The 22,068-nt window shown below is 47.4% G+C and overlaps 1 protein-coding gene across 1 annotated transcript in view; it reads right to left on the bottom strand.

Annotated features, from left to right (window-relative positions):
• LOC147122072 (cytochrome P450 4B1-like) overlaps nt 1-22,068 on the bottom strand; it is a 116,898-nt gene that overhangs the window by 10,171 nt on the left and 84,659 nt on the right. Inside the window, exons 8-11 of the mRNA XM_085982792.1 lie at nt 17,360-17,550; nt 13,531-13,664; nt 6,382-6,446; nt 5,085-5,167 (exon numbers count right to left, since the gene is read on the bottom strand). Coding sequence (XP_085838918.1) covers nt 5,085-5,167; nt 6,382-6,446; nt 13,531-13,664; nt 17,360-17,550 — 473 coding nt within the window. The remainder of the gene's footprint in view (nt 1-5,084; nt 5,168-6,381; nt 6,447-13,530; nt 13,665-17,359; nt 17,551-22,068) is intronic.

Below are 22,068 nucleotides of genomic sequence, written 5' to 3'. Positions count from 1 at the left end.
TGAAAACAGGGGGTCTGGAAGAAACCAGGTATGGAGTACGACAATGTTTACTATTATGAAGCCACTCAGTAGAATACCATTCCCCTTTATTATTCTAACCTCATCCCATGAAACGGTGATCGACTTACCCTAAAATCCCTGGTTCATTTACTTATATGTATGATTCCTTAAGTTACACCTCTTCGAATTTGAAACAGTATTATACCATGGTTGTCAGAAAATACAGCACATTACTAGGAGCTAAAGAAGGCAATCTGTTTCACAAGAACATTTTGGCAACATCTGTCATGAAGGTAGTCAACAGAAGTCAATTTTAGTATCACACAATTCATGTACAGGAAACTTTCTGATATCCAGCACAGACTGGTGCCGTAACATCAAAAGTGCCGGACATACCAGAGTTAATGTTTAAACATACAGAACTGAGAAGCTCCGTGTGAATCAACAAACCCTGTTGCTTAGCAACAGCTTCAAAACAATCGGCTGCTGCTGCAAGCGTCTGTAGCTGAAGCTGTTGCTATAGCTACAGGCCTTGCAGTGCTTGACTGGGGAAAAAAAAGCAACGAGAACTAAAAAAAATATAGAAAACGGCTCCTGATTTTTGCCGTTAGATCAAGTATTCCGGACATATAACCTCCGGATAAACCAAAGCTTCCTGTACTGTTGCCAGAGACATTGGCCTAGAAATTCGGGGGTTTAGCGTTGGCTGTTAAGGCTCGTTTTGAAGAACAAATGGTGGCCACCTCGCTTCCGCCCGCTTCTGGCAGGGCCTGTGGCGGCCGCCACTTTGGGCAGGTTTGAAATGCTGCCATTGCCTGTGCTTGTTGCAGATATTTAGATTAGGCAGGTTGTGATGTCAGTGAGTGTGCAACGCTGGTTTGACGCCCGATCTGCCATTTTGGACGTTGCTGCTCCAGCTACCGCCCTTTCCTAATCACGACCAGTTCACCAAGTGTTCAGCAGCAGGAAGGAGTCCCCAGCAGCGCTATTGAAAGGGATCATCATCAACAACTTGCAGCTGACATTTCAGTTCTACTAGCTCTGTCTAAGTTTCTGCAACTCTTGGAGCTTTCTAAACTGGTTTAAATTTGCTGAGGTCATGGGAGTATTGCTGCAAGTGGAGAACGCCTTGCTTCTCATTTAAAGGCTTCTGCTCACACCACTTGCTCCCAGTCATGGGGGCACTACTTGCCTTGCAGTCCCCCTTGAATTCGAGTATCATAGGGAAATGGAGGGTAGGGAGCAAAGAAGAGGACAAGATGCTCGAAGAGGGAGAAGCAGGAGGGCCTGGGTGGCTCTCAGCATATCTCAGCAGGCCATATCTACCTAGGGTCGTCAGGGAGCACTTCTCCTACCTGCACCTAAGCCAGGAGCAGTGTATTAGGAGGCTCCACTTTACAAAGGAGGTGGTCACAGAACTCTGTCACCTCCTGCAACCAGACCTGCAGCCACAGAGCTGGGCGACGACGGCTCTCCCAGTGGCCCTCAAGGTCACCGTGGCCCTCAATTTTTTCACCACCGGATCCTTCCAGTCTGGAGCAGGAGACACAGCTAACATCTCTCAGTTTGCCGTCCATCGCTGCATCCGGGCAGTCACAGAGGCTCTGTAGACCAGAAGGGACTTCATTGTCTTCTTTCTGAACAGAGACAAACAGGACGAGCACGTATTGGCTTTGCCAGTATAGCAGGCTTCCCCATGGTGCAGGGCGCCATCTAATGCACACACGTGGCTTTGCAGGCACTGTGTAACAAATCTGAGATGTTCCGAATCCGCAAAGGCTACCACTCACTTAATGTGCCGTTGTTGTGTGACCACGCCCAGCGCATCATGATGTTGAATGCCTTCATCCTGCGCCAGTCCGGTGTGCCAGCAATCTTCCAGCCACGTCAAACCCGATGGTGGTGGCTATCCCCTCTGCAGCTGGCTGCTGACTCCCCTCCACAACCCCAACACTTGTGGCCAGCAACCATATAATGACAGCCATGCTGCCATGAGAAAAGTCATCGAGCAGACCAGCGGGGTGCTTAAGCAACGGTTTGCTCGGGAAGAGCCTACCAATACTCTCTGGAGCGGGTGTCCCATTTCGTGGTGGTCTGCTGCATCCTCCACAACTTGGCCATCATGAAGGCGCAGCCCTCGTCACCAGGGGTTGCGAGACCACCTCAGGAGGAGGAGGAAGAGGAAAAGGAGCAAGGGAGGAGGCAGGCCAGACAGCAAATCCCCATTCCGGACGGGCTGTCCGTGCGCGCCTCATCAGACTCCGATTCGACTGAATGAAACCCCAGATCCATGTTGCTCACCACTTCCCCATCATACCATCCCCTCTGTCACGGAACATCACAGTGTCCTCCTAGGCACAAAGCTGAAATGAGAGCCACCACAAAACACACTAGCCAAACAAAATTCATAAATTTATCAAAATCCAATCGCAATTACAATATCAACTATTCATCCTTGTGCATTCCCTTAGTGATGTCTTTCGTGTACCCTTTCCTAGTCTAGTGCTCCTACTCAGTGCTCCCCCAGTGGCTGCAGCACAGCTGGTGGAAGGCTGCTGACTTTCAGTGGGGGAGACTACAGATGGCCTTGCAGGACAACCTCGACCAGCTCTGGACCTAGAAGGCCCGGCTGTAGGCTGCATCACCTCAGCATGGGTGGCAGCAGTCCGGGCTGGCTGGCTGATAGGCAGCAGCAAGTACAATGGTGGAGTGGCAGTGGTGGGAGTAGGAATGCTGTCCTCCTGAGAGAGGACAGCAGGTTCTTGTTCCACAGACCCACTGCCACTCCCCTGGGGCGGCGCCTCAGCATTCCTAGCAATCTGTTGGAGGACAGATTGCTGGCCTGCTGCGACACCCTGCAAGCCCCTTTCGACACTCGTAAACCCAGCAATGCTGACAGCAGTCTGAGCTTGCGGTGGCAGTAAGCTGAGCCTGCAGGAGAGCAGTCTGTGCTTCCACTGCAGCACTGAGATGTTGGGTCGCTTCCGCCTGTGCTGCAATGGAAGCTGCGAGATTGCCCAGCATCATCTGTGGGTCCACAAGGTCTCTCCTGGAGTTGCCCATCATTTCCATTCTGGAAACCATGGGCTCCAAGCTCTGCGCAAAGCCCCGTGCAATGTTGGAGCCGGACTCCTCCATGCTCCTTGACATTGACAAGAGGCTCTCTGACAGGCTTGCCATTGCACCTAGCATTTCCGTGTGCATGCCCATCACCCTTCTTCTGAAGGCCACCCCATTGAGGTCATCTTCGGAGTCCTGTGGAACAGAACTCATGTGCAAACTCGCCCTCCGGGGTGTTGGCCCCCGAACTACCCTTTCCCCCTGGCCTTGCTGCAGCCCACTCGTGACCGGTGACTCACCACGTGCAGATCCTGCCTTTATACTACCCTCTAAAGTACACGCAGTGCTATTTTCTGATCTGGTGTCTGCGAGTGTCAAATGGAGTGCTGATGTATCTTTGTCATCGTCTTCTTCTTCTTCGTCAGTTTGCTGAACATGATGAGGGACAGGCTGTGCTGGTGGCACTTCTTAGGTATCTGAAAGCAGAAAGGCACAAGGGTTGAGGGGAGGGAGGGTAAGCAAGATGTTCATACATACGCCATCAGCAGCTTGTAAGTGAGAAGAGATTGTGGGATGGGGGGGGAAGTGGGATGTGAGAAGAAGGATTAGGTATGACCATACCGTCATCATCAGCGATAGTTTCAACTTCTCCGCTGGCCACGGACTCTGTCACTGCCCCTCCAATAATGATGGTTTCTTCGAGGTCGGTCAGGGTCTCAACCCTGGCTTTGTCGCCACTGGTCTGTTGTTGCTCACGTCTGTTATGCGCCACCTTGGCCTGCAAGAGAAAGGAAGTGTGTCGGTGAGTGTGGTGCAATGTGTTTGGGTGATGTGCCTACCATGGTTGAATAGTTGTCAGTGTGTGCAAGGTGTGAGGTTTGCAGCAGTGGTAAGTGTGTGAGAGTGAAGTGAAGCTGCGATTTGTGAGGTATGAGTGGTAATAGGTAGAGATTGTTGGTAGGTGATTGATGGGGGTTTGGTGCATTGAGCAGTGGGTGAGGCTTCTGGTGCAGATGGTGGGATATGGCATTTGCTGAAGCCTTTACTCACCTTGACCAGCCTTGAGAGAGGTCTTTAAACTTTCTGCGGCACTGGATCCACGTCTTTGGGACAACTCTGGTGGCCGCGACGGATTGTGCAATCTCTTCCTAAATCCTTCTGGAAGTGAGCTTCAATGTCCTCTTGCCTCTCTGCAGCTAAAGGACAGCACGCCGTCATTGGGCCCCCAGGACCAAGGCCTCCAGTGCACCACTGGAAAAACATCTCTCTCTCGCTTGGCTGTTGGGCCATTCTGTCTTCTCATCTGACAATGAGGTGCTTCTCCAACAAAGCACCTCCCCTTTAAGTCGTGCAGAGAGCCTAAGCCAAACTTTATTGGCCATTAGACTGCATCTGTTGAGTGCTAAGCCAATCAGCAGTGCATTTAGCGCTGAGATTAGTGCTCCAATCATGTTAGTGAGCAAACAGCACGAATTTTGCGTGCTGCCTGCACCACTTAGAAGAGGCGCAGGCAAATAGCGCTGGCCGGTGCCCCTGCCCGTTTTTGGGCCTGATCCAATTTCTAGGCCTTTCACTTTTTTCTCTCCACCCACACCCATGTTCTGACTGTATAGTTGGCAGCACCCTGAGGTAAAAAGCAAAGGTCAGTGATATAAATACACAACTGGGAGTTGCAAGAAAGCTTCCTGAACTCCATTCTGCACAATGGAAAAAGTGGTTTTGCAACTATTATGGGGGGCCTACAATTTTAAACAATGCCTCTTACTGTGAGTAATATTAGCTCCCACAAACAACCTGACCATGATACCATTTCATTGTCCCTTGAAAATTGATCTTCGTGCTGTAACTCCCAATATAAAGCATCAGTCAACATTAACAAAGGATTTGGAACTGCTCCAGTGAACTGGAACCCACTCATTTAATAAGCTATAAACCAGGTCTCCATAGAAAACAATTAGCTCAAGAACAACACTAAACTGACAATCAGCTGCTCTATTTTGCTAATATTAGAAATATTTTGCTACCTTGGTCCAGCAGAAAAGGGTATGAAGGCATGTGGGTTTCTGTTTGCTGAATTTTCAGGGGAAAATCTTAATGGGTCAAACACCTACAAAAGAATAAGGTATTATCAACCTGTATTGTTCAGAAATACATTCTTTATATATGAGATCACAAGTGTATACTAGGTTGCTAGGTAATTATTAATCAGATCTGTAAAGAGTTCACTATATCAGTACTGGTTGAAAAAACAGTATTGCATACTTATATTACTATAAAACCAGCTATTGTCCAACTGATTACTGATTCAAATACACTGCTCAGAAACTGAATGTGGAATTTATCTCAAAAGGCAGGGGGCTGAGTAACTCAGAACCCTTTTCATGAGTGAGGTCAATTCTATGTCAATAGCTTGACATTGATTAGTCTGTTTATACTAAGTGAGACCATTCTTCAATATATACCACTCAATCTCCCATAGCACGACACATGGCAGTCAAGACCAAGCTCAGTCTTCAAGTCAAGCAGTATTAGAAGGCCAGCCAATAATTGCACCAGGGCCAAGAACGGACTGATGTTGGAGGGCAGATGAGGAAGGTGGAGAGGGGTGGTGGGGAGGAGGAATGTAGGGTTAAGGGGGTGGGGTTGAGCAGGAAGGTAGAAGAGCGTGAGAAACTGGAGGGTGAAAAGGGAAGGTAAAGCATAGTAAGAGACCAGAGAGAGTTAGAGGTAAAGGGGGTGGGTGGGGTAGAAATTCTGGCCTCCAGAGGAAACCGGAGGAAGGAAGTGGTCGCACCTAACATTCTGTAAAGTTGCAAAAGGCCCACAGAAGCACATCTGCTGCATTTAGGGTTAGAAACTGCAAGTCCACTTTAATATACAGTACATTTCGGATTTGCTTTCTTCCTTGTACAGCTTTTTGCCTTCCAGTATGGTGTTGGATATTAAAATGTTTAAGCAGCACCATCCATTATCCTATGGTTTTTAACATAATGTATTTAAAATATACATACAGTTGGATACACATTCTAGGCAGACCATGCTTTATGTGTGATATACCCTAAATATGTGACAGTATAATAAATGAATCCAATAAAATATAAATACGTACAATGGGTATTTTTAATGTTATTTTATATATCTATATTTAAGTTTCATCCTGTACTTGCTATGAGTTAGCAATGATATGGTAGGTTATGCAATGGAAAATCATCCAGCGGCACTTGTATGGAGGTACTGGCACAGACTACGAAAGCAAAGAGTGCATATGGTAAAGGTAATGGTGTGAACACTTTATATTCTAGTAATGGAAGAGGAAGTTACCTCTGGATTATCCCAGATCATAGAATTCCTGTGAATGCAGTAGATACTTACACCAACCAGACAACCTGTGAAAATACAACTGAACATTAGCAACAGTTTCCCAAGCATGCAGAGACATACTGCTTCCTTCTGTTTTTTTAAGGTCTCCTATACTCTGCATCATTTTCCTGCCTTACATGTATGCTCAAAATAACCTACTCCTGCCCACGTTAGGTAAGCAGGATGAGCAACGCAAGCAGTGACAAAAATGGCATTGGGGGTCCTAACATGTCACTTGACCCCAATTTGTATGTATTCATGAGGATTTGGCCTACTTCGAGCGGGGCAGGCGGACAACAAGCGGCAGGTCAGCGCTTCTAACTGATCATTTTGGTCTATAGGTGAAAACGAAGTGGTAAGCACATGAAAATCACCCTCACTCTGTCCTCATTTCAGAAATACTGAAAAAGTACACAAAGATTTTTGTTCCAATAGCATTGAGGAAAACTGTTTCTGCTGTGCTCTGTATAATTAAAAAAATATATATTTTTAGGGTTGGATAGCAGAGTGGGTTAGATTTTGGTCTTTCACCTCGGTGACCAAGGCACAAATTCAGCCGAATGGAATGAAAGTCTCTTAAATAGGCTGTGAGAGCTTGGGGAGAGGGGCGGGACGGGGGGAGTTTTGGCCAGGTTTCCGAGCATACTGTAGAGTTTTGACTCCATAGCGTGCGTCTTTCTGTTTCAACAAGTTCCCCGCCCGGAAGCCAGCCTGATTGACAGGCTTGGCTCCCTGTTGGATAGGGAATATTCCGAGGAGGCCACAGGCCAGGAGCAGGTAGGGAGCCTGCAGCTGGGTTAGTGGGAGTGTGGGGGGGTCCGATTTCTGATCCGGGAGGTCCACTCTCAGGGGGAGGGGGGCGGGGGGTCTTTGGATCCGGGGCGGTTGGGTGGAGGTCCGATGACGAGCAGGGAAGCAGGTAAGCTTGGTGGGCTGGGAGTAGGCACTCCAGCTCCTCCTGGCCCACAAGCAGTGCTGGAAAAGCACTTAACTCCTCCACAAAGCAGCCCTTGCCTCCCTTTAGCTGCCTGGTTGCCTGAGGTCTGGGAAACCCAGCCGGCCAGGCTTAAACCTGGAAGAAAGGCTAAATATGACGCACACAGCCTCACTATAATATTTAAATGGCCAACCCCCCTCCTGCCCGCCCCCACCCCCATTCTGCTTCCATTAAAAGCAGATGTGGGCCGTTTGGAGGTGGTTTGAAATTTTTAAAATTTTAACGTCCCACCCAGCCCAAAGCCACCTGTTGTTTTGTGGTTAAAATTAACCCCATAGAATCTGATTGGTCAGTCATTCCAGTTCCAGTGGCATGAGCCCAAAGCATTAAACTGCCTCTAATTCATCACTCAGCTGACAATCCCACTCTGACAGGAATGGAAAAATGTCACATTGGTAGAGTAGAGCGTGCCCTTATGAAGTTGGGCTAAGGTGCATGCTGGGGCAGACTAGAGGAAGCTTACTCTGCATTTAACCATATGACTTGGCAGTGCTCGACACAGGGGAGCCAATCGTCAACCCAAATGTTGGAAACGGGGCAGTAGTAGAGCTAAAATGCTGTGCACTTACCACTGCTCTGCTGCCATATTTACTGGTGCCTAGGCACCAGCCTCATTGCTGCATGAAAATCGGGGTTCTATGACATACCAGCCTCAGAATGCATCGGGCCTCCCGGTGGCAGGAGCGTTCCAGGCCTACAATTAAAATCTACCTGTAGGTTTCTGAATTGGAAAGAACTACACTCCATATCCTTGATGAATGAAGAGCAATGATTAATTATGCCGTTAAGAAAATAAAACAGGGAATGAAATTCAGCCCACAACAAACCAAGTGCAATTTATACTATCATGTACTTTATCCAGCTTGGGGAAGAGAGTACAAATTGTTCAATTTCTTCAGGGAGGTAAATAACCACAGGTTGAATTGCCAAAATGATTAAGCCCTGTGAAATTTCTCCTTATGCAAAAAGATAGCTAAGGGCAACAAATAAACATAATGGCCCAGAAATTCGGGTCTCCACGGGTGAGTACGCACGGGGTACTCACCCGTAGGCCCAATGGAAGTGCCGGTTTCGTGCATGCACTGCGCATGCGCAGGAAACCGGAACTTCCGTTCCCTTAAAGGAAAGGGTTCAGAGGTCGAACGCGGACGCCGGAGAGGCAGCGCGTGCGCATGGAACTTACGTTTTTTTTGCAGGTTTCTCCAGAAGGGTAAATCTCCAGGAGTTACACATGTAAAAAGCAGGCGCAAGGCCTGCTTTTAAGAAGGTAAGTGGTGAATTAATTAAAATTAAAACATTTTTTCCACAGGTTTATTATTTTTAAATTCTTTAAAGAAAGGTAAGTTTATTTTTAGCCCCGTTACAAAATGTAATTAATTTTTTCAAAAATTCAAATGATTGTTTAAAATAGTTATTTTATGTAATTTATAGTTATTTTAAAAATGTGATGTTTTAAAAAAAAATTATTTGAAGTTTTAGTGATGTTTTGGGGCTTATAGTATTTATAGTTTTGACAGCTCTTCCTGTCAAACTTATGAACGAAGCAGTCCCTGCTACCATTGGCTCTCCATGGCCCACGTGATCCCAGGGGACACATCGCACTAACTGCGCCCCTGGGATACGCAAGCACTGCACGCCGGCAGTTGGAGGAGGCCCAGGATCGAAATCCCACGCGGGCCTACAGCTCAACGGCCGGCACGCTAGGTGAGTGCAGGTTGGAGGCTTGTACCTGCGGGAAGCCTCCGACCCGAATTTCTGGGCCATTGATCTACATTTTTCAAAACTAATAAATTGCTTTCCGTGGATGATCACAGCAGCCCTTGATGGACCACCCATGTGTACGGTTATCCTTATAACATCTCTATTTTTAAAAGAATGAATTGACATAGCTTTAACTATGTTTGATGGGAGTAAATTCCATACTTCTCTGTGAACACAAGCAGTAACCTAGCCAGAAAAAGTTATCAGTTCTTAGGTTTGAACCTAACAGAAGCACAAACACAGAAAGAAAAGAGCTTGTCAGCACTAAACAATCTATTCTTCAGTGAGCCTTACTCGACATTGCAGTGAAGATTATAATACTGTTAAGCATATAAACAATTCTTGAATCCAACAGGGTGTTCCATCAAATAAATTCAATATCCGAACCGATTCAAACCTTATAACGTGATGAGTAACACAAGTTACGATAGCAGAGGAGGGAAAAGCAAAAGACACACAAAGGAGGCAGTGGCAAGAGTGCCAGGTGTGCAAGTAGTTCAGAGAACTGGCAATGATAAGATATAATACCCACCCACATAGTAAAACTCAAACTTTTCACCTTCTGTTTTTAAAGGGACATTATCATCATTCTTAAGCTTAGCTCGTAAAGCTTTGATTTTGATTAGAACATAAGAACATATGGAATAGGATCAGGAGGCCATTCGGCCCCTCGAGCCTCCTCTGCCATTCAATAAGATCATGGCTGATCTTCTACCTAATCTCCACGTTCCCGTACTATCCTCATATCCCGTGATTCCCTAAATATCAAAAAAATCTATCGATCTGTCTTAAATATACTCAACGACTGAGCATCCACAGCCCTCTGGGGTAGAGAATTCCAAAGATTCACAACCCTATGAGTGAAGAAATTTCTCCTCATCTCAGTCCTAAATGGCCAACCCCTTATTCTGAGACTGTGACCCCTAGTTCTAGACTCCACAGCCAGGGGAAACATCCTCCCTGCATCTACCCTGTCAAGCCCTGTAAGAATTTTGTATGTTTCAATGAGATCACCTCTCATTTTTTTAAATTCTAGGGAATATAGGCCTAGTCTCCTCAATCTCTCCACATAGGACAATCCCTCCATCCCAGGAATTAGTCTGGTGAACCTTCGTTGCATTCCCTCTAAGGCAAGACCACCAGAACTGTACACAATACTCCAGGTGTGGTCTCACCAAGGCCCTATTTAATTGCAGTGAGACTTCTTTGCTCTTATACTCCAATCTTTTTGTAATAAAGGCCAACATACCACTTGCTTTTCTAATTGCTTACTGTACCTGCAGTTAACTTTCAGTGATTCGTGTACAAGGACACCCAGGTCCTTCTGAACACCAACATTTCCCAATCTCTAACTATTTAAAAAATACTCTACCTTTCTATTCTTACCAAAGTGGATAACTTCACATTTCTCCACATTATATTCCATCTGCCATGTTTTTGTCCACTCACTTAACCTGTCTATATCCCTTTGCAGGCTCTTTGCATCCTCCTCACAACTTACTTTCCCACCTAGCTTTGTATCATCAGCAAACTTGGATACATTACACTCAGTCCCCTCATCCAAGTCATTAATATAGATTGTAAATAGCTGAGGCCCAAGCACTGATCCTTGCGGTACCCCACTAGTTACAGCGAGCCAACCTAAAAATGACCCATTTATCCCTACTCTCTGTTTTCTGTCTGTTAACCAATCCTCAATCCATGCTATAATATATTACCCACAATCCCATGAGCCCTAATTTTGTGCAATAACCTCTTGTGTGACACCTTATTGAATGCTTTCTGAAAATCCAAATGCGCTACATCTGCTGGTTTCCCCTTATCTACCCTGCTAGTTACAACCTCAAAAAACTCTATTAGATTTGTCAAACACGATTTCCCTTTCATAAATCCACGTTGACTCTGCCCAATAATATTATGATTTTCTAACTGTCCAGTTACCATGCCCCTAATAATAGATTCTAGCATTTTCCCTACTACCGATGTCAGGTTAACTGGTCTATAATTCCCTGTTTTCTCTCTCCCTCCTTTCTTGAATAGTGAGGTTACATTTGCTACATTCCAATCCGCGGGGACAGTTCTAGAATCTAAGGAATTCTGGAAGAAAAAAACCCAATGCATCCACTATCTCTGTAACCACCTCTTTTAAAACTCTAGGATGTAGGCTATCAGGTCCAGGGGATTTGTCAGCTTTTCATCCCGATAATTTCTCCAGTACTATTTCTTTACTAATAGTAATTTCTTTAAGTTCCTCATTCTCACTAGAACCTTGGTTTCCCACTATTTCCAGAATGGTTTTTGTACCTTCTTCCGTGAAGACAGATACAAATTATTTGTTTAATGTCTCTGCCATTTCATTATTCCCCATTATAATTACTCCTGTCTCTGCCTGTAAGGGTCCCAATTTACTTTTGCAAATCTCTTCCTTTTTAACATACCTGTAGAAGCTTTTACAATCTGCTTTTATGTCTCTTGTTAGTTTACTCTCATATTCTATTTTCTCTCTCTTTATCAATTTCTTCGTCCTCCTTTGCCGAATTCTAAAATCCTCCGGCTTACTACACTTTTTGCCAACATTATAAGCTTCTTCCTTTAATCTAATACTATCTTTAACTTCTCTCGTTAGCCACAGTTGGACCATTTTTCCCATGGGGTTTTTATTCCTTAAGGGAATGTATATTAGTTGTAAATTATAAATTATTTCTTTAAATGTTTGTCATTGCTTATCTAAGATCATATCTTTTAATCTAGTTCCCCAACCTATCTTAGCCACTCGCCTCTCATACCTACATAGTTTGCTTTGTTCAGATTTAAGATCCTAGTTTCAAACTTAACTAAATCACTCTCAAACTCAACATGAAATTCTAATATATTATGATCACTGCTCCCCAGAGGCTCCTTTACTATAAGGTTATTAATTAACCCTGTCTCATTGCTCAATACTAGATCTAAAATAACCTGTTCCTCAGTTGGTTCCTCGACATACTGATCTAGAAAACTATCATGAATGCATTCCATGAACTCGTCCTCTGCACTATTACAGCAAATTTGGTTTGCCCAGTCTGTATGACAATTAATGTCGCCCATAATTACTGTATTACTCTTGTTACATACACCTTTAATTTCCGGATTTATACTGTGCCCGGCACTACAACTACTGTTCGGGGGCTTATAAATTACTCCAAGTGTTTTCGGCCCCTTGTTGTTTCTTAGCTCCACCCAAAGTGATACTACATCTTATTTTTCCGAGCTAAAATATTTTCTCTACTGTCTTTATCCCATCCTTTATTACTAGGGCTACACCCACCCTTTCCATTCTGCCTATCTCTTCTAAAAGTCAAGTATCCTGGAATATATAGTTCCCAACCTTGGTCACTCTGCAACCACGTCTCCGTAATGGCTCTTACATCAAACCCATTTATTCCTATCTGTGCTATTAATTCATCTATTTTGTTGCAAATACTTCGCGCATTCAGAGATAGTGCCTTTAGCTTTAACTTTTTCTATTTTTCCCTCATGGCACCTTAGTCACTGATGCCCTATTACCTTTGTTAAACTCTGTTCCTTCCTGACACACTCCGCTTATTTTTACCCAAATCACTACTCAGCGCTACAGCTTTGACATTTCTCTCACTGCTTTTAAATTGACCCTTTCCTGAATCCTTCCACACCACCCCCCGCCTTCATTAATTTAAAGCCCTATCTACTGCCCGAGTTATTCGATTTGCCAGGACAACAATCCCAGCCCAGTTTAAGTGGAGCCAATGGAACTGCTCCCTCTTTCCCCAGTACTGTTGCCAGTACCCCATGAATTGAAACCCCTGCCTCCCACACCACTCTTTGAGCCACGCATTTAATCATCTAATCTGGTTGTCCCTATGCCAATTTGCGCGTGGCCCAAGTAACAATCCGGAGATTATTACCTGTGAGGTTCTGCCATTTAATTTCGACCCTAGCTCCTCAAACTCTCTCAGCACAATCTCATTACTAGTTCTACCTATGTCATTGGTTCCTACGTGGACTATGACAACTGGATCCTCCCCCTCACACTCCAAATTCTTCTCCAGCCGTGAGGAGTTATCCTTATCCCTGGCACCGGGCAGGCAACACAGCCTTCGGAACTCTCGGTCGCGGCTGCAGAGAACAGTATCTATCCCTATTAGATAAAACAACTATTGCTTTGCTGTCATACGACATCATTATATGTCATGCTCATCATGATGTTGTATTCACTGTACTCTGTGAAAAAGGGCAGTTGCTTAAAAGTAGATTCAGAGCCATCAGAATATACTCAAAAGATCAGAGTTTAATAAGAATTCTCGAATATCATAAATGTACTTATAAAATGAAACCTTCAGGTAACTTTCTCCCATCAAAGAATGTGAGTGGTTTGGTCAGCCTCCTGGATATTCCTGGGACAGGGGGGCAAAGTCGCAGAGACTCCTTTACGCACAATGTAATGTAAGGCATCTTACTGAGTAATTCCCTGTCAAGGAACAAAAGGATGTGACTTAGTAAGACGAGGGTGAATTTGTGTGCAAATACCAAAGAGCAGAGGGGTACAAATTCATCAGCTCCCGACGAGGCTCCAACTGGGAGGCCCGATGCCAGACCAAAATTGCGCCTCAGTCCTCATTAATATTAATTGAGCGAGCTGCCAGTGCCAGTAGCAACTCGTCCTTTTGAAGAAATGAATTTCGAGCCATTTGCGATAAGTATACTGTGGAGTTGGGGGAGCACTCCTGCTCTTTCTGGCTCCACAGCAGTGATTTTTTTTTTGGTGGCAGTTTCCCAGTGATCGCTTAAGAATCCCGAGTGGAGCCGGCCCAGCTTCTGTTCCACTCTACGATATCGAATTTCCGTGAGGGGGCTGCTCATTTACACACTTTTGGAATACTTCGACTATGCCAGTAAGTACTTCGCCTGATAAAAGTCCAAATAAAACTGGCATGTTCTGCACGAAGCTACAGCCCTGATGAGAATCAGGTGGGCAGGTCGTGAGGCTAGGGCCCCCCGACCCCCTCACCCCGTCCTGCCCCCGACCTCGGCAGTGTGACGTGTGGCTCATCTGTTTACCGCCGATCAGCCCGCCCCAAAACAGAAAGTGGCAGCTGGCTGGCAGGCGGGAGCGGAAGTTCGGGTGACAAGAGGCTGCTGACCGGCACCAAAGGTAGGTTGCGGAGGGTGGCATTCGGGAGGATCTAGCGGGAGTGAAGGGAGCTCGGCGGGGGAGGGGGAATCCCAGAGCAGGGAAACCTAAAGCACTCCTGATCTCTTATGGCCCCAGATCCTCCTCCGTCTGTCTTCACCTGGCGGGAAAGCCACAACGGCATCCCCTGATGACATCTTCGGATCCTGATCTGCATATTTAAAGAAGGACTCCACCGGCTTCAGCGGGTGTCCCTGCTGCTTGCTCAGAAGAGCAGATTAACATTGAAGACTGCATAAACTGCACCGATGGGTAAGAATCGCGGCTGATTTTAACGACCCGGTTCCCGCCAGGTGGGCAAGGTTAAAATCGCCCTTTACACATTGGCCTCGATATTTATGGAGAGGGAGCACCTGTAAATGCCAAACACCTCATTATAATTTCTTTGTCCCGTTTTCCGGCAGGTAGCCAGCCAGATTGTCAGGGTGCTGGGCGGGAAGGCCAGCGATAGAAGGCCGCGGCCGGGGTCCACTGGAGATTGTATTAACATATTATAATCACGGGTTACTCGGATGCCCACAAACACGGCGTGGTTAAACCGGAAGTAGGCGCGCTCACGGTGGGTTTTGCATATTTGTCAATTTAACCCCTCCCACCCGACCCTCTCCCATCCATCGTGGGGGGCTGGGCGGGGGGGCAAAATCCCACCCATAGTTTCTATTGAATTTTAATCTCATTGCTTTTATGTTAGCTTTTTAGTGCCAGTAATTTTCTGCAGTGTTACTCACGTGCAGTTTGTGAGACAATCTTTTCACACAAGGCTGGCGAGTTCAGCTCTCGATATGGCTAATTAGTGATTTCTTGTTTGGGTGGAGACAGATGAGACTGAGATTGTAGCCTGGATTTTTCAACTGATTACGCCAGGTGTAAAGTGAACGTAACCAATCAGAAATTACGGTGGAGCTCTGCAATGCTCTATCTCTGCCCATTTAGTGCATCATGTCACTTGTCATGATGGTCACAGGAAGCTCCCACATGAAACAGGTGGGAGAGTCATTTCAATATGCTGCCTCACTGACAGCATTCAGATATCTATGCAATTTCCTGACACTTGCGTATGCTTAACCCTCACATAAAATGGGCTCAAAGGTTGCTGGGGATTGAGCTGTTAAGCAGAAGTTCATTTAAAGAGCACTTTAAAAAGATTCTTTGTGTAATTTTCAGTCCATTTCTCATATTTCTTATCCTTTTTTTTTTACTGCTGTCACTTAGGTGTTCGTAAATATTTGCGTCAATTGTGGCACGGCCATTTAATCACAGCATCTACAATAGTGCCACAATGAGTTTCCCCATTGGAATTCTCCTGACCTCTGTTTTTGACACAAGGAGGCCACATAGAGTGATGCAAAGCAGGTCAGTGTGGATTAAAGGCACTCGCCCACCAGCCTGTACCCTCATACGCACATATACGGACTGATATCCCTACATCTGTCAATGTGTCAACAGAGCAATAGTTGCGCAACTTAACATAGAGTCATCTATACAGCCACATAAAATGGGCTCAAAGGTTGCTAGGGATTGAGCTATAAGCAGAGGTTCATTTAAAGAGCACAAGGGAGGGTGTTATGGCACACTGACCTGGAGCCAGACTCATCCACAATCCAGCAGTTATTTTCTGGCTATTTCTTGAGTGCCCTTTAAGGACAGCTGGTTAAATCGCTCAAGACTGGGTACACAAATTTCAATCAGGATCTTACAATTGGCGTAAGAACCCCAATTTGTATATATAAGGTGCCTAATCCCTGTTTTAGGTGGGCGCCCCAGACACCTAAAAGTCGTCCGCTTCCGATTTGGAAGCTGACATACTTCGGAGGGTGATCGAGCGCAAGAGATTGCGACACAAAATTGATCTCCCAACATTCACTTAACGCCCATAAAATGGGTGAAACAATGTTGAATTTCTCCCCATGTCTCTTTCGGTATCCTCTTTAGCTATTTCAACACCAGATTATATACACTGCCCATTTTCCTTTCTCTGTGTAGTACTTTACACTTGCCATCAGCCATTGTTCTGCCCAGGTTTTATATATTAAATGCTACATCATCTTAATTTGTGGTATATCTGTGGTTTATTACCTTGTTCCTTTCTAAAACTTCACAGAGTTTTCTTTTGGTTCAACTCATAATAGAAAATGTACCAAAGACCTTTGAGTTGCAATAGTTATTTAAAGTGAAGTTCTGGTACTGTAACACACAAGCAGTTGAGTCCACTTCTTGGACAGATATTATTTGCAAATGGTTCCCAAGGCCTACTCTTCATATTTAAGAACACAATGACAACATCGGGAAGAAAGAAAAACAGACTTGCATTTATATAGCGCCTTTATGACCTCAGGACGTCCTAAAGCACTTTACAGCCAATGACTTACTTTTGACGTGTAGTCACTGTTATAATGTAGGAAACGTGGCAGCCAATTTGCGCACAGCAAGCTCCCACAAACAGCAATGTGATAATAACCAGATAATCTGGTTTTTTTAGTGGTGTTGGTTGCGGGGTAAACATTGGCCAGGACACTTTGGAGAACTCTCCTGCTCTTCTTCAAAATAGTGCCATGGGATCGTTTACATCCGCCTGACAGCACCGGATCTATGTATCATGGAAAAATAGTACATATAAAAACAAGTTGTAATCGCGAAAACTGTTCAAGAATACTTGTGCTACAGTGAAAACTGATTCCCCAGCTGTCATTATATTGGTTTCACAAGCACAGGTTGTTCCAAGTTTGCGCAAGTGTCAGAGGAACTATGATTGCACAGCCTGTGGTTCACAAAGCAGGGTGTTGTGCTGCGTGCTGGAAACTGATCTGTAGCCAAACTCATCCACAGTCCAGTGGCTGGTTTCTGGCCAAGCAAAATTCTGCAGAATCATTCTGACACTTTATGTAAAGCACAATGGCCTCAAAGCCTGGTTAAGTGCAGGTAGCTCTGTACCATGTAACAACAGATAAAAGCAAGATTAGCTTAAAACTCACCAATTGATTTGTTTGTGCCCCTCCAGAAGTTCCCGGATCTCTTCTCTACACTTTTGCTGGTGCTCTGGGTGTTGGGCCAGACAGTACAAAAGCCAGGAGATTCCACTCGCTGTAGTGTCATGGCCTTCAAACATGAACGTGTCCACCTCTGCTCGAATTTCTTCATCCGATAATCCTTTTCCATCTTCATCCTGCAGCACAACATTAGATGACCTTTGATAGAACCTCAGCCTTTATGTACAATTAGGATTTTTCAACAGACACAGTATACTGAGATTACCTGAGATTAATGCCCTTAAAAGCAGTTATGATCAGGTCTTCCAAACAACACTGCAAACAATTGTTCATTCTGGATTGTACTCAATGAGGATGATTTTCTCTGTAGCCATTTGTAGCCAAATTGTAAACACATTCAGGAAGATTTCCTCCAGTGAGAATAGAGAATTATGTTTGACCAGGTTTACAATTTCTCTAGAAAAATTGAACCAAGGAAATCTACCCAAATCTGTTTACAATGTAACTATACAACAAGAGGAAATCATCTCCCCATGATTTTTTAACAGTAGCCAACATAGACTTTTGAGTGGCAATGGAATACAAACAAATTCACCCAACAGCTTGTTCAAATACCATCTATTGCTGTTATGTTGGGATCATGCTATATCGTAACCAATGACAAATAAATACTCAACACAATGTTTACGTCCACTGTATGGCAATTAGGGGTTAATTTTCTAAATTTATGTTCATGGCGGAGAGCCTTGCTCACCAGAAATAGATCATTGGGAAATTAGGGCAAAGTTACACATGCTTTACTGACGACTGAAATGAATGGTGAGAAAATTGTGCGCAGCGTGTTCCCGAATTTCCGATGTGTGCTCCCAAAGACTGAGGCCTAGAAATTCATTACAGCCACTTTTGGGGCGGTAAAGTCGGGCGGCTGCTAAAGTTTGCGCCCGGCGCAAATTCGAGGCCACTTCTCCGATATTCATTAGCTTCGCCCTAAGAGTTTGCTCGAGCGCTAAAACTGGCGATGCACGCCTCTCTTTAGGCGCTAAGCCGGAGGTGCTGAGCGAGAGCGCCGAGGCCGGGCGCAGCACAGGTGCGGCCATTTCTTGATTGACAGCAGACACCCTGGCGCCGGCCAGCTCTTAAGGGGTGATGCGCTATCAATTCTAATAAAAGGCTGGGCAGAGTTCAGAACGACAGGCTTTTATTAACTACTGAATTGCACTTCAGACAGATCAGGACTATGCCTCTAGTGGACGACCGAATGCCAGGAGCTGCCATGCGGCCGCTCTTATACTCGGTAGCCCAGGGGCGGAGTCAGCTGAGGCATAGTCAGGCACAACAGTGAAACAAGAGTGAACGACAACAACAACAACAACAACAGTGAACACAGTGAACTACAGTGGTTTACCACAAGGGGGAAGGGTCGACTTGGTCTGCTGCCACGCCCTGGATAGTGGAGCCCTGCAGCTAGGCCTGAACACTGCTGCTGGACCCAAATAGCGCCTGAAACCATGGAGAAGGCCCGTGAACGAGTGCAGCGCTTCTCAGAGCTTGATCTGAGGGTGCTGGTTGGTGCTGTGGAGAAGAGACGCCATATTTTGTTTCCGGACAATGGCAGGAAGCCGCCGGCCCGCGTCTACCGGAGAGCCTGGAGGCATGTCGCCACCAAGGTGACATCCAACAGCGAGGTCCCCAGGAGCGGTGTCCAATGCCGCAAAAAGCTAAATGACCTCGCCAGGATTGTCAGGATGAGTACCCTTTCCAGTGTCCTCCTCATCCTTGCATGTGCACCTCACATTATGGGCAAAGGGACCTGAAAGCCCTAATGGCCAGCCCTCATGCAGCAGCTATGGGACACTCATGAACATCAATTGCACATTGTGCACTTAACACACTGGCCAGGCTATTCGACCATGGGAGGCAGTGCACACAAGATCAGGGCTACACACTGGCCAGGCTATTCGACCATGGGAGGCAGTGCACACAAGATCAGGGCTACACACTGGCCAGGCTATTCGACCATGGGAGGCAGTGCACACAAGATCAGGGCTACACACTGTACTTAGAGGCCGTCCTTTCTCTTGCAGGCCAAGCTGGCCAATAATAAGAGGAGCCGGACTGCGACCGGGGGAGGCGGACCCCAGATCCAGCCGCTCACCGAGCTGCAACATCGCGTGGAGCGCATCATGGGTGCCCGGGTGATTGGCCCCGTTGCATCTGGAGATGCCGACCCTGTTCTGGGCACCAATGGTAAGGACATCACCTTTTGGACCTCTCTCGTCCCACTTGCGCATCAGATCTACATCCTTTGCCACTGTCCGACCAATGCGCTGAATGCCACCACTCATGCATCCCTCGCTGACGCCCTCTCCTCACTCTAAAGCTACTCTTGTGCCTTCCTGCTTTCAGATGGTGAGGAGGAGGTCCCTGAACTTGCCAGTGACAGCCCCTCAGAAGAGGAGGAGGAGGAGGAGCAAGAGGAAGGCGGCCCATCAGGGGAACCCTCAGCCGCGGCAACCCATGCCAATGTAGGGGACACGTCTTCCCTGGAGGGGAGCGTGGGGGAAGTGTCGGAGGGGAGGGTAGCTCCTGGGACCAGCGGCCTGCAGAAATGCGGGAGGGGGGGTGGAAGCTCAGCGGCCTTCTCCCCAGAGGGGGGAAGGGTCGGAGGGGAGTCCAATTGCTGGGCCCAGCGGCGTCCAGCAACGCAGGAAGGGTCGGCCAGCTCGGCGGCCTTCTCCCCAGAGGGAGAGTCCGACCTCCAGTCCGGAGACGGCCAACGCCGAGGAGATGCGCCGCCTCGAGGACTTGTCCGCGGACTCGGAGCGCCGGCACACGGAGCTCATGGGGGTAGTGGCACGGTTGCCTGAGGCCATCGAGTCCCTGTCTCGGAGTGTGACCGAGTTCGGGGCCTCACAGGCCACCAGTCGGGCGGAATTCGGGGCAGCTCAGGCAGCGAGTGGCCAGGTGATCAGTGGTGCCGTGCAATCACTGGGTGCTCTGATGCGGTCACTGAACAGGTCAACACGGGCACTCACTGCTGCCACACTCGCTGTGTCAGCCAGGCATCGCCAGGGCACCCGGCGCGCTGCAGCAGCACAGCGGTCTGTCCCTTGGCAGATTGGTGCGCATGCTGCAGTGCTGGCCCGGCCGAGTGCCAGTGTCTCAGGCGACCAGCGAGTGCCTGCCATCCGCCAGCTTGCCCCCATTCCTCCAGCCGCCACTGCCACTCCCCCAGTGGAGCTGCTGCAGCGACTGATGCTGGCCAGCCACAGCTGCAGCATTCACCAGCCGGCCCCTCGACGGCCAGACCTCGTCTAGGCCGACCCCCAAGGGCATCTGCCGTCATGACATGTGCCCCTCAGGAGCCTGCCCCCAGCCTTGCAGCAGCCAATGGCCTCACTTTGAGGAGGTGCAGCAGGGCGTGCAGGGGCCGCCAAAGTTTGCAGAAGGCATTGCCCTCGCGGGCCACTAAGTAGAGGGTGTGTCCAAATGTTGTGTTTTCTGGAATGTGTGTTTTGTGAAGGCCGAGGATGAAGACCATTTTTGTTTACATCTTTTGTTAATGCTCCCCAGGTTGTGGGAGTGAGTCATGTGTGTGAGTGTTTTTTGGGGGTTTCGTCTGTTTTTGGTTTTCATGTGGGAAGGGCCCTGAGTTTGTACAATAAACCATTTTATTTATTCACATTGTCCATGTTTGATCTTTGAAGTGTTTGTTGCCTTAACCAGCTGACGGCTTGCGGAGTGGCTGCAATCATGTTCTTTCATTGGCACAAGCCATTCCCTGACAGGGGGCCTAGAAGTGACGGTCAATAAGCCGCCGACGGGCGGCCCTTGGACCTTCTGCCTCCCTCCTGGGCTGGTACTCCTCGTCCTCCTCCTCCTCCTGCTCCTCCCCCTGAGGTGGTGGTCCAACGTGAGGTGGCAGTGCCTGAGTCCTGCGGATAGCCAGGTTGTGCAACATGCAGCAAACGACGACGAATTGGGAGACTCGCTCCTGCGAATACTGGAGGGCTCCCCCGGAGCGATCCAGACAGCGGAACCGTTGCTTGAGGACGCCGATTGTTTGTTCTATGATGTTCCTAGTCGCTTGATGGCTCTCGTTGTATGCCTCTTCAGCAGGGGTCGTGGGCGCGCGGAGCGGGGTCATGAGCCAGGTACACAAAGGATAGCCTTTGTCCCCGATAAGCCATCCTCTTGGGTGAGGCTGTGCCTGGAACATGTCAGCCACAGTTGTCTGTCGCAGGATAAAGGCATCGTGGCTGCTGCCTGGAAAGCGGGCATTGACAGCTAGGATGCGCTGCCTGTGGTCACACACCAGCTGTACGTTGAGGGAATGGTAGCCCTTCCGGTTGCGGTAATCCTCGGCATGCTCCAGAGGTGCCCGCAAAGCCACATGCGTGCAGTCAATGGCGCCCTGCACCATGGGGAAGCCCGCTATTCTTGCAAATCCCACTGCACGCTGCTGCTGCTTCTCCAGGGTCATGGGGAAGGAGATGAATTGACGTCTCCTTCTGAAAAGGGCATTGGTCACCTGGCGGATGCAGCAATGCACGGCGAACTGGGAGATGTTAGCGATGTCCCCAGCAGCGGATTGGAAGGAGCCGGTGGCATAGAAGTTGAGAGCCACCGTCACCTTCACTGCCACCGACAGAGACGTCCTGCGCATCAGCTGTGGACGCAGATCTCTGTGCAGC

The sequence above is a fragment of the Somniosus microcephalus genome, chromosome 3 (genome assembly GCF_052327205.1).
Source record: "Somniosus microcephalus isolate GS21.2 chromosome 3, FLI_Smic_1.0, whole genome shotgun sequence".
Lineage (NCBI taxonomy): Eukaryota > Metazoa > Chordata > Chondrichthyes > Squaliformes > Somniosidae > Somniosus > Somniosus microcephalus.
The sequence above is the reverse complement of the archived record's forward strand: the minus strand, read 5'-3'. Positions and strand labels throughout refer to the sequence as shown.